The 12,164-nt window shown below is 26.1% G+C and overlaps 2 protein-coding genes across 2 annotated transcripts; one reads left to right on the top strand and one right to left on the bottom strand.

Annotated features, from left to right (window-relative positions):
• Positions 1-3,339: 3,339 nt before the first annotated feature.
• LOC119670293 (AT-rich binding protein) lies at positions 3,340-4,398 on the top strand. Its single transcript, XM_038080500.1, has 2 exons — positions 3,340-3,626; positions 3,699-4,398. The coding sequence occupies exons 1-2, from the start codon at positions 3,441-3,443 to the stop codon at positions 4,359-4,361; spliced, it is 849 nt and encodes a 282-aa protein (XP_037936428.1). The 5' UTR covers positions 3,340-3,440; the 3' UTR covers positions 4,362-4,398.
• A 2,645-nt stretch (positions 4,399-7,043) lies between these two features.
• On the bottom strand, positions 7,044-10,077 carry LOC119670103. The gene is made up of 6 exons (XM_038080220.1): positions 8,964-10,077; positions 8,731-8,895; positions 8,373-8,671; positions 7,854-8,025; positions 7,353-7,473; positions 7,044-7,282 (listed from the first exon to the last, which is right to left on the bottom strand). Exons 1-6 carry the CDS (start codon positions 10,018-10,020, stop codon positions 7,219-7,221), a joined length of 1,878 nt encoding a protein of 625 aa, XP_037936148.1. The 5' UTR covers positions 10,021-10,077; the 3' UTR covers positions 7,044-7,218.
• Positions 10,078-12,164: the final 2,087 nt, after the last annotated feature.

Genomic DNA, 12,164 nt, shown 5'->3' with positions numbered 1-12,164 from the left:
TTTAAAACAATATAATTATTAATTTTTATATATTTTTGAATTATACTTTTATTAGTCTTCATAAAAAGTCCCAATTTTTAAATAAATTGTTTAGCAAATTTGTTTCAATTGATTTATTTAATAAACAATTCTTCGAGTTAACAAAAATCTAGAATTTCAAATAAATTTTTTAATCAATTTGCTTAAATTAATTTATTTAATAAACAATTTCCAAAATAAAAAAATCTAGTATTTCAAATAAATTGTTTAATCAATTTGCTTAAATTAATTTATTTTATAAACAATTCCCAGAAATAAAGCTATCCATATACGAGTATAATATTGTTTGCAAATACTTCCTTCAAATATTCTTAATAAGAATTTATTTAACATTGCTTAGCAATTGTTTAATTCCTTATAAAAACAAAAACAATAAAAACAACAAATATGTTGAGTGTACTTAAATAATTTTCGAAGTCTTTCTTAACATTCTTAATTAATATATATATATATATATATAGTAAATTTATGTAATTTTGTAAGTTATATTGTTTACTGCCTATCGATGAATAATTTTTCACTTTAGTGGTTCCCCCCTACTATGTTGAGTTTTTTTTTACATTTGATAATTGATTTCTAGTAACGTAAACTATATATAAATATATATAAATAAAAAAAAAAACAAAAAAAAAAAATAAAATATAAAAATTTTACTTAACTAAATATGCTCTTTATGTGCAAAAAATAAGAAATAAATGTACTTTAAATAATTTTTGTGTGTAATTTAAAAGATCAAATTAACAAAAAAACAAAAAAAATACACAGAAGTTGATGATGAAAAGCTGAAATAAGTAAATCGGTATGAAATTACATTTTAAGTAAAACAAAACCTAAAACATTTAATAATTTAAGTAAAATCTACAAATCTATATATATATATGTATATACATATATTATATATATAGTATAAATAAAAATAAAATACAAAAAAAAAATTAACATGTTTTCACTTATTTTTATATTATATTATATTATAATTATTTATATTATATTATAACTATTTATATTATATTATAATTATTTATATTATATTATAATTATTTATATTATATTATAATTATTTATATTATATTATTATATTATATTTTATATTATAGAAAATAGTACGATTCAGATTTCATGAGCATCCCAATTGACAACAGATTCTAGCAGCGTCAAAAATTTTTGGCACCTACATCCAGTATATTATATACTGACATAACTTAACTTTAGAGATATCGCGGCTGAAAGGTGTAAGTAAAATGTTTAAAATGGTAATTGTGGTCTAGTCACAATTGTGAGAGTGATAAACGGCATTTCGTCGTCGAAATTGACCAGTCTTTTTGGGGTATAGACCTGGACATTTTTAAAGTCCAATACATTCCTCTATCGCACTACCTATACTTAACTATATCTTAACCCGCATTTTCGTGCTGGATATGGTTAGGTAAACCTCAGTGTTGAAAAGGTTTATGTTACTAGAGTGATACTTCAGATTGCAGTGACCTGAAAAGTTACTAAATATAATCCAAGGAATCTCTATATAGTCTCTGCCATAGATCTACACCTAAATCTATTGGCTGCTTCACGGCATATATCATTTCAGTTATAATTTGCATTATGGAATTCTCTGTCTATAGTTCTGAGACATGTTTGTGCTGGTGCGGCAGCCATTCTGGAGCTTTAGGGGTTTCATCTGAGTGCTGTTCTTCCAATATGGTTCGCAGGTCTTCGAAGTGTGTCGTCAATCCTATTTTTCCAAGTATATCACAAATTTTGTTGAGAGAAACGCAGATGGAGGTACTGTTGATAAGTGATCTATAAATAAATTTGTAGATACAATATATATTTCCGATAATTGTAACAGAAACTAAACCAACAGGTGTAATAATTCAAAATATGTCAACAAAGAGTTGCTAAAAATGTTCTAGAGACATAGTCAGATGCAGCTGGGACAATGTACCGTAATGTAGACCTCAAGCTCAAATAGACCTAGCCTCTTTTTCAAGAGGGGTAGATAGACTGTGACATCTTCGTTGGAGTGATCAAGTTAAGAGAGTATTAACCGGACTTGCTGTATGAGACTGGAAAAGAAGCGCACTCAGCAGAGATGTCTGAAGAGAAATGGTAATATTTTAAAGATATATTAAATATCTTATATTTAATTGTTTCTAAAAAATTTTTGAGACTGTAAGTAACAAGGGTTGAACTCGTGCACTGTCACATTTGAAGCTCAGAGTCAGTTTTTATTAGCCAACTGACCCAAAGCCGTGCTTGACTTATATTTTTTTAGAGTTTTGTTAATTTGCTGTGAAAGTTCATTAACAAATTTATTTGCTGTGTTATATTAGAAAGAAATTTAAAATCGGCTGTAGAATAATTGAATTAATTAATTATATTTTTTATTTTTAATTGTTAAGTTTTAATACTATTGTAGAGGCATTATTTATTATTTTATGTTATAAAGATTAGAAACTGTAATAAGTTGGATATCATAATAGGTCTGTTCCACGAGCTACTCGTAGTAACTTTAAGTAACACTGTGTATACACAAATACGTTCCACCAGCAAATTTTCGAGTAAATGAGAGCATCTGAGAGAGCGTAACATCGCTGTCGAAAATTGAAAATGCTATATAGACTTTACTCCTACATTTTATTTCAAGAAAAATGTATTTCAATGTTTGAATTACTTGTTTTAGTTTGAATTTAAATTTTCGTATTGCTTATTTGCGCGGCAATGGTGTTCTTACTAGAATTGATACAAAGCTGTTCCATGAAAATCTTGTGTTTTACTTGAGTTTTACTATGAGTAGCTCGTGGAACAGACTTAATAATATATGAATATTTATCTAGAATATAGTATATATATATAAACTATGATATTGAATTTAATTTTTTTTATTTTTTTACATTTTTTTTATAATTTTTTTGCTTCATTATTTAATAATTGGTAAATTGTTAATTATTGTATACACATTATTCTCTTTTTTTTTGTTGTTAGTTTTTAAGGTAATTATAAGATGATGCAACAAAAGGGTTTTTCCTTTTATGCAATTTTAAAATAAAATAAAAATGAAATAAAATAGCACCTTAACTCCTTCCTTTGATTGCTCCTTTATTACATATTTATCTGTAAGTTATATTATTTTTGAAATATAATTAAACGCGTATATAATAAATGGAGTAGATAGAATTCCAATTTTTAGTACATCATTTTATATATTCTAAATGTGAAGACGCTTCAACGCCGTCAAAACTTGGCATACATTGAACACACCCCGAGACAAAATGACAACAATGTCAAATGGCGTAAACAAAATAATAAAAGTGGAGTAGAGTCGTAAAAAATTCTGTTATTAAATTTTTAAATAAGATAAATCTTTCGTATTAAATCGAATATAAATCATTTATGTAAATAAAATGGGTTTTCCAAGAATCATAAGCAAAAATAATAAAATCTATACGAAGTTAGGAGAATTTTGTTTATCTTGTGATGGTACAAATTTTTTTATTGTTTGCCATATATGCCAAATGGAAATTCAGTTGCAGGATCACTTTTGGAAACATATACAAGATGAACACAATTTTTTACATGGAAGCCTTAAAGTATTTATAATTTTTTAACAAACAATTTGAGATATGTAATATAAACAAATTTTTTTCTCTTCTCGTTTGTAGGAAGAATGCCAAACTACCAATTACATTGAGCCAGAAACATTAATGCCATTGCCACTTTATCGTAAAGTGAACGATGGTGAACAGCAAGATGGTGACCAAACCGACGATTCACAGGATCAAAGTGAGCCAAAAGATTATACCGAAATGCGATCTATCGAACCCAATGCAGTGCAAGTTGATATTAAAGTGGAACCAACTAATTTGAATAAGACAATTAAATTACAAACAGCGACACAAACACACAATGCAAATACAGGCACAACCCAAACAATATATCAATTACCACAAGCACCGACAACCTATGCAACAATCGTACACACACCGCTATTACCAACGTTAACAGCAGCACCGCCACAAACAGCCGTGGCAACCACTCTAATGCCACCAGAAATGCCAAAAGATTCAAGCACAACTGCTAGTGCTAGTAGTGCTATATCGTCTGAGGACGGAGAGCGATGGTATATATGTGATCATGAAACCTGCGGCCTTAAATTCAAATATCAAAGTAGATTAGAACTACATCGTTCGGTGCATAGTAAAATAAGACGCTTTGCATGTGAATTGTGTGGCGCTTCGTTTAAACAATCTTGCAATCTGTCAACGCATCGCAAAAAGAAACATTTTCTAAAGGGCTCGAAAAGTTTAGTCTCGCAATCATTTTAATTTTTGCTAACAGCAATTTTAACACTCTTTCAAATATTTTTAATTTTACTTTATCTGTAATTTTAATTAAAGAATTTTTTAATTTAACTTTGTATTAAAGTTCAAATTTTAATGAAATAGTTTATAGCAAGTATAAAAAAAATTAATTAAAAATAGTTTCCTGTAGTTAAGGTTTTATTTGTTAGTCTATTAAGTATTTTATTTTGAAATAGAATTATTGTATTTTTATTAAAATACACATGTATAATAAATGTGTGAAGATATGTGTAGGTCCTTATCTGGATTTTGTTTAGATTAATACATACGTGGCATAAGAAAACTAAACTTTATTTTATCAAATAATTGTATATAAAGTAATAAAAACTGTAATTAAAATAGGTTCTTTTGATTTGTGTTGAATAAAAGAGAAATAATAAAACTTCCAGATATTTTTTTTTATTTTGTAAATATATACATTATGGCAAAAATGTTTTGTTAACAAGTTAAGCAGGGTTTTAATAAAACAATAACAAGTTTGGCGGGTTTTTTATGAGTAGTTTATAGTAATATTATTCAGCATTTAATACTGTTGTTGTAGTTCGCAAGGATCTATAAAGTAAATAAAATGAAAAGAATTAGAAACACGAATACATGGGTTTGGATGTAGTTAAATATTGTTAGTGTGAGAGGGGAGGGAATTATTTGATAGTAAGAATTGATTGTGGGATATGTGGGATTTAAATAGTTTTATAGGGCGGCTCGCATAGACCATAGAGCAATTGAACAGAAATTTGTGTGTGCATTGGGGCAAGAAAACAGATAGGTCATAGCATGGGGGGTAGAGCTGCAGTTAGGGTACAATTAGGAATTGACGGTCTGGTCTACGTCACGAAACCACTCGTTGAGTAAGATAACCAAGCGCCATTTAGTACACACAAAAGTGACTACACAATGGATCATAAGCGATATATTGGATCAGATTTTTTTAAATTAAATAAAATTTTGTGTAATTTTTAACTTCTTTTTGGCAGTTGTTTTTTTATTTTAATAAAAATATAGTTAATAATAGAAATAATTGATTAATTAGTTTGTGTGTAAAATAGATAAATGTTCGATATATTCAATATTTTTTTATTAACAAAGAAATGTACCTTTTTAGTAGCTAAATATTAATACCTTCCTAAACTTGCTATTATCACAATATAATCACAGTATTATTGGTTATGTGCTTATTTATTAATCTAACAAACACAGAAGTATTAAAACCTTTACATGATTTTAATATGCTAAGGTTTTAAATAATTATTTACATTCTAACAATTAATATGAGTACATTAATTTAAAACTTTATTAAACATTATAATTTAAATGTTTATTACATTTTTTATATAAGGATTTATTATATATTAGCACAAACTTTATATATTTAAAATTTCTAAGTACATGAATGAGTTATGGTTATGTGCTTATTTATTAATCTAACAAACACAGAAGTATTAAAACCTTTATATGATTTTAATATGCTAAGGTTTTAAATAATTATTTACATTCTAACAATTAATATGAGTAGATTAATTTAAATCTTTAATAAACATTATAACTTAAATGTCTATTACAATATTTTTTTATATAAGATTCTTTTTATATATTATTATATAAGGACAAACTTTATATATTTAAAATTTATAAGTACATGACATGTTTAATTTGTTATGTTAAGGATTAATAGATATAGTACAAATTTTAATTTTAATGTTAATATGTGTAGATTAATTTAAATCTTAATTAAACATTAAAACATAAATGTCTATTACATTATTTTTTTATATAAGATTCTTTTTATATATTATTATATAAGGACAAATTTTTCAAATTTATAAGTACCTGACATGTTTAATTTGTTATATTAAGGATTAATAGATATAGTACAAATTAGTTTTTGATTATTACCGGGCTTAGGTCGTTTATTTAACACATTAAATTATAAAATTTTTTTTAAATAAAAAATTATACTTATTATTTTGTGTTGAATACTGCAACTATATTTTAATTTTTATAAAAAATTATTAACATTACAGATATTTTGATCTACTTCATAGACCATCTTCATTCTATTATTATTTAACACAAATTAATGTGTAATTTTTTATTTAAAAAAAATTTTTTTTAAGATTTACAATTTTATGTGTTAAATAAATAACATAAACCCGGTTATAAGCAAAAACTTATTGTACAAAGTACAAATTTTAATTTTTGTTAGACAAATATAATTGACAAAAACGAAATTTATATAATTGGAGTTTATCCAGAATTTTTTAAGCAGTTTACATCATATTAAGTATTAAACTTATAATTTAATACTTAATATTGATAGAATTCAATACATTTTGCAAAATGTTTAACTTGAATATATATATATAAAAATAATGAAATCTTTGTTTGTTGCATTTACTATGTTACTGTTAACTTACAAATAAATAAATACATATATATGCTTATTAAGCTATTGAGTATATATCATTATTATAAATGCAATTTATCACTTTAAATTAAATGAATATTTGTCTTAATTTTACATCACAAAATAGTTTATTTAAATTTTTATATAAAACTTGTTTATATTAAAGTTTTTGTTTTATAAAAAATATATATTTCTATTAAGCTATTAAATATACATTATATATAGTTATTGGTAGTATTAAAAAGTATAAATTAATCCATCACTTTAAAATTACATTAAAAGTCATTTTCATCACATATGTTGATAGTACATATTAATTTAGAAATTTTGATTGGTTTTGCTAAAAACTAGATCCAGATTAAATTTATAGCTATAACTTATGGATTTCATATTATTACAGTTATTGTTGTAAATTCGTTATGAACCAGTCTTCCTTTCGGCTTTTATCGCAAGTCGCTTTGACCGGTTTAACTCTATTTCCCTATGTATAAATAAAAAATTTTTTAAAATTAATTACTACAAGTTTTTATTAAAACATTATAAATGCATACCTCATAAGAAAGGTCTCTGTAAGTTTTCGTTTAATGCTTTCATGTTTTCCTTTAAAATAACTAATCGTATGTTGCTTAAAGTAGTCAGTTGATTCTTTGGGGAATTTTTGCCGGAATACAGCTGAAATGAAAATACAAGTTAGTAAAAAATATTTTTTTTTAAAATGGTTTATTAATAACTAATTATTATTAGTTTTAAATTAAAAGTGTGTTGTTTCTATTTCTATTTTTATTGACTTGTTTTTTAAAAATCTTATTCATGATTATTGTATATTTATGAGTATAGAGTTTAATATTAAAAGTTTGATATTAATATAATTAATTATTAAAAGAGAATATAAACAAATTTAGGTTTGAAAAAAGGTTGATCATATAAATTATAAATTAACAAATGGGTGTTGTTTGCGCATATGTTGCATCACAATTTACTGTTGTGATGTTATTTTTAAATAATTTATATATATTTGTATTTATTTTATAATTATATTAAATATAGCTAACCTTGGAGAGCTTCAAATATTGCCATGTCTTTAATTGGATATTTTTTAACATATTTATCACTTTCGCCATACCAAGAGAATGAACTAGCGGTTTCGTCGGTCATAATAAGTTTCCAAATAATTATTACAAATAAATCGGGCTCGGCTGCGACGATAAGCAATGATTCATCATACTGAAATGTAGAGCAAATAAATTAATATTCATGCATTTCTATGATTCTTATAAGAATAAATTAGAGCTTCAATTAACATTCTGATTATATTCGAAAATGACATAATAATAATATATACTATCATAATAATATTATTATATATAATATCATAATAATATAATAATAAAAATATTAAAATAATATTTTAATAATATAATAATAATATCATAATAATATTCATTATTTCCATTTTCAGTAGTTTCGAGAATTTCGATGTTTGAGTGTGTGAATGTTCGAATTCGAATATACATATAATCTGCAAACATCGTAATGCTCGAATACTTTAAAGCAGTCATTTGTATACTTACAAAAATATCATGCAAAGATTTTATTGTTCGAATATTGCGATCTAAAGCTAACACCTCATAAGTGGTTTCTAGTGGAACCGTTGGTATTGCACTTAAAATTTGATTAATCGATTCAATAGGATTTGCATGTAAAATTGCTTGTAGTTCGTTATATTTTTGATGTATTTTTTTAAAAGCATGAATTAGATTCATGCTATTATTTGAATCTTGAATTTCTTGGAACAAATTTTTAAGTGTTTCTTCTTTGCTTAGGTTCTTTGAAACAGCGTTGTTAGCAATGTTCTTTCCGTTAGAGGCTCCTATATAAGATAACTTAAATGTTTATAATATTTCATTTATCTCAATGAATTTTATTTACTTTGAACGTTTGTGTTAGCTTCAAACATATTTTCTTCCTTCAAATTATTATGATTGGTAGCTGTTACGAGACTGCAAATAGTTTCTTCATTCTGTGCTTGAATAACACCACAGTAATTCGCAACCTCACTGTGTTGAACTGAGACATCACTCGGTTTAATTGTTTCTGCAAAAGATATATAGTGAATATATTAAATGCTTTTACTTTAAAAGTTTCATTCTACAAGACCTTACCATCTTTAATTATTATGCCAGTCTGTTTTCCGTTCTGCACTTCAGTTTGGTTTGAAGAGTACGTAATATCTTCAATTATTAACTGAGATTTAGAGTTTTGTATTTCATAAGCTTCGGCTTGTTTTGTAGACGCTAAGGTCTTAACACCAATTTCTTGATCTAAATCATTTGTTTCATATATATTACACTGGTTTGTAAAGTTTATAAAGTCAAAGTCCAATTGTTCATTCAAAGCTTTAGGTTCTTCAACTGTGTTCTGAGAAGTCACGTTAGTTGTTTCGAAATTTAGTGCTTGAGTTGCAAAAGCCAAAGATTCAACTTCCATATTGTTATTTAAAGGCTTATAGTTTCGATTATATATCCGAGGGTCGATCTGGTTTATTTTGTTATTATTTTGAAACGTGTAAGTAGATGGTTGCTGATTTAAATTAATAGAATTACATCTGATATCATTACGTGCAATCGTATCAAATGAGAAGCGAAAAGTTGTACGCACAATTTGATCCTCTATTTCTTTTATAAAAGGAACTAAATCAGATCCATTGATATCGTCTTTGTATATCTCAGTTTCTAAATTAGAAATACAAGTTTCAAGCTCGCATGCTTTGTTATCGTTTTCTGATTGACATATGGCAGCCAAGTGACCGCCTTCGTTTTCTTTCATGTCTTTACGGGGACTTGGTTTATTTTCACATTCAAATAAAGTCAAAGCATCTGATATTTGTGTTTGTTGTTCCAACATTTCTACCAACTCTTGGATAAATTTTGTTACCGCTAAATCATATGATTCGACTTGCTCTTGCACACAACTAAGTTGTGAAAAACCTTTAGAGTCGCCACATGTTGAATTAGTATCTTGTACTTCCGCGTTACCTATGGGAGGTAGTGCAAAATTATGTTCTTCCCGTATATGGATCCAGAAAAGATTCTCAGTTTCATAGCTATTTTGACAATAACTGCAAAGTATGCAACATTGATTCGTCTCCTCCAAGACGCAATAATCAGCAACTTTTCTGTATATGTTATTATCTTTACCTATTATTCTTACACAACTCATAATTTATTTGAAAAAAAATAAACAAAAATAACACAAAATATATGTACATATATGAGGACAAACACTCAAAAAATAGTAAAATATAATTAAATAATCTAAAATTAAAACAGTTTTATTTATTTGATTTCATTTTTGACAGTTTTAGCTAGAGTTGCCAAGTTCATATTATTCAAATTTTAATTTTTAGAGTTCGATGGGAAAATTTTTTGGAGATTTATTGCAGATAGAATGATTAGTGCTACTATATAAAACGTGTGAATCAGAAATTAATAAAATTTTTGTTTTTATAAATTAAATATGAAATAGATTTATACATTGTGTAATTTACGTTTACATTGTGTAATTAAGATAACGAGATTAAGTTAATCTACATTTTTAATCTACACCGTTTACATTATACGTTGGAGATTAATTTTGATGTTTCTCTTGTTATGTTTTGTTTCGTGCGTTTGATAAATTTCTGTAAATAAAACATTTAATTACAACTTTGTACAAAAAAATTGTAATATAAACTTAATAAATTCTCTTATAATAATTAACAAATTTTAGTTATAATTATATAAAACTATTTCTAAATATATTTAGGACGTGTGCGAGTTAGGCTGTTGCGTTCTAAATGAGGGAAATTCTAAGTTGTGCCAATAATGTAGTGATGTGTCGATACATGTTGATAAATGGCTAAATGTGTGCAGTGCAAAAAATCCTAAAAAATCTCCCTTTTGGTTTAGCATCAACTTAGCCTAACTCGCACACGTCCTTAGGTCGTGTGCGAGTTAGGCTAAGTTGCGTTCTAAATGAGGGAAATTCTAAGTTGTGCCGATAATGTAGTGATGTGTCGATACGTGTTGATAAATGGCTAAATATGTGCAGTGCAAAAAATCCCAAAAAATCTCCCATTTGGTTTAGCATCAACTTAGCCTAACTCGCACACGTCCTTAATAAAAACTTCACTTATTTAGGCATTTGCAATGTATGTTTTAAATAAATTTTGACATTTCTTTTCCAATTCCTCTAAGATCGTAAAAAAATCTACGATATTAAGACATTTGCAGAGTTGCACAAAAAAAAAAAATCTCACCATTTCTATGGAGATTAAAAATGAATTTCGACCAAAATGAGATTAGTTTTTATATGTATGTTTTAATCTACTTTTAATCTCACAATGTAAACGCAGTAATATATTATTGAGTAAAATTTTTTTAAACAAACAGAAGAAAGAGAAGGCCTTTCACATGGAAAAAGTAAGTAACGTAGTAAGTAATGCCAATGGAAACGACAAAATTTTAAAGTTACTTAAGTAATTAACTAAGTATGCAGTGGAGACATAGTTTTTTCGTTGGACCAATTTAATGGGAACTGGCGGTTGAAACGATGACATTAGTTTTAATAATCTGCTATGTGTTGTTTTTGTAGCAGATGATTATGCGATGGATATTCTACGTTAAAATATTTTTGTCTCTGATAATGATTTATTAAGTTTTAAGTAATTAAGTTATATGTAGTGACATATATGTGATATTAAAATATTTTTGTGTACATTTTGAAACTATACAATTTTTTATATATGTTAATTTTATTGACTTTTTTTTTTAATTTGATGACAGCTTGTCCTTACGTTCATATATTATGTAATTATTTTTATATTTTAAGATTCTAATTGTTTTATTTAGAAACGTTCTCTTAAGGCCTTACCCGAAGCGTGTATACGGTCTTTGTGCACAATAACATTTTATACGGTCTTTGCAATAATAATTTATACGGTCTTTGCAGTAATAATTTATACGACCTTTATGTGCAATACCAATTTATAGGGTTGGTGTCGCCCTATTATATTACATGAGATTCTAGTATTGTTCAAACTGCGATTGAAAATAGTAGTGTTTAAACTGTGTAACAATTATTGTTATCCGTTATAATCTTATTTGGTCTAAAATATTTTGTTGACCTTTAAAAATAATTAAAAATTCAACAATACATTATTGGTGATAACTTTACCAAATTTATATGGCTGTAGAGGACACTCGTTTATAAAATATTGCCATAAATTTTTCCCTTCAAAACGACTAATATATTATAGTATGATTATTTAGCCAGTATCATTTTCAAAATTACGATATTATAATATTATGTTATTATGAGACTTG

This window comes from Teleopsis dalmanni, chromosome 1 (genome assembly GCF_002237135.1).
Source record: "Teleopsis dalmanni isolate 2A chromosome 1, ASM223713v2, whole genome shotgun sequence".
Lineage (NCBI taxonomy): Eukaryota > Metazoa > Arthropoda > Insecta > Diptera > Diopsidae > Teleopsis > Teleopsis dalmanni.
The sequence above is the reverse complement of the archived record's forward strand: the minus strand, read 5'-3'. Positions and strand labels throughout refer to the sequence as shown.

Excerpts from the sequence above, each read along its gene's own strand:
- LOC119670293 (XM_038080500.1), top strand. The coding sequence starts at position 3,441 with ATGGGTTTTCCAAGAATCATAAGCAAAAATAATAAAATCTATACGAAG. Across the intron at positions 3,627-3,698 it reads TTTTACATGGAAGCCTTAAA|GAAGAATGCCAAACTACCAA; the intron begins GTATTTATAATT and ends TCTCGTTTGTAG.
- LOC119670103 (XM_038080220.1), bottom strand. The coding sequence starts at position 10,020 with ATGAGTTGTGTAAGAATAATAGGTAAAGATAATAACATATACAGAAAA. Across the intron at positions 7,474-7,853 it reads AATATTTGAAGCTCTCCAAG|CTGTATTCCGGCAAAAATTC; the intron begins GTTAGCTATATT and ends TTTTCATTTCAG. Across the intron at positions 7,283-7,352 it reads ACAGAGACCTTTCTTATGAG|GGAAATAGAGTTAAACCGGT; the intron begins GTATGCATTTAT and ends ATTTATACATAG.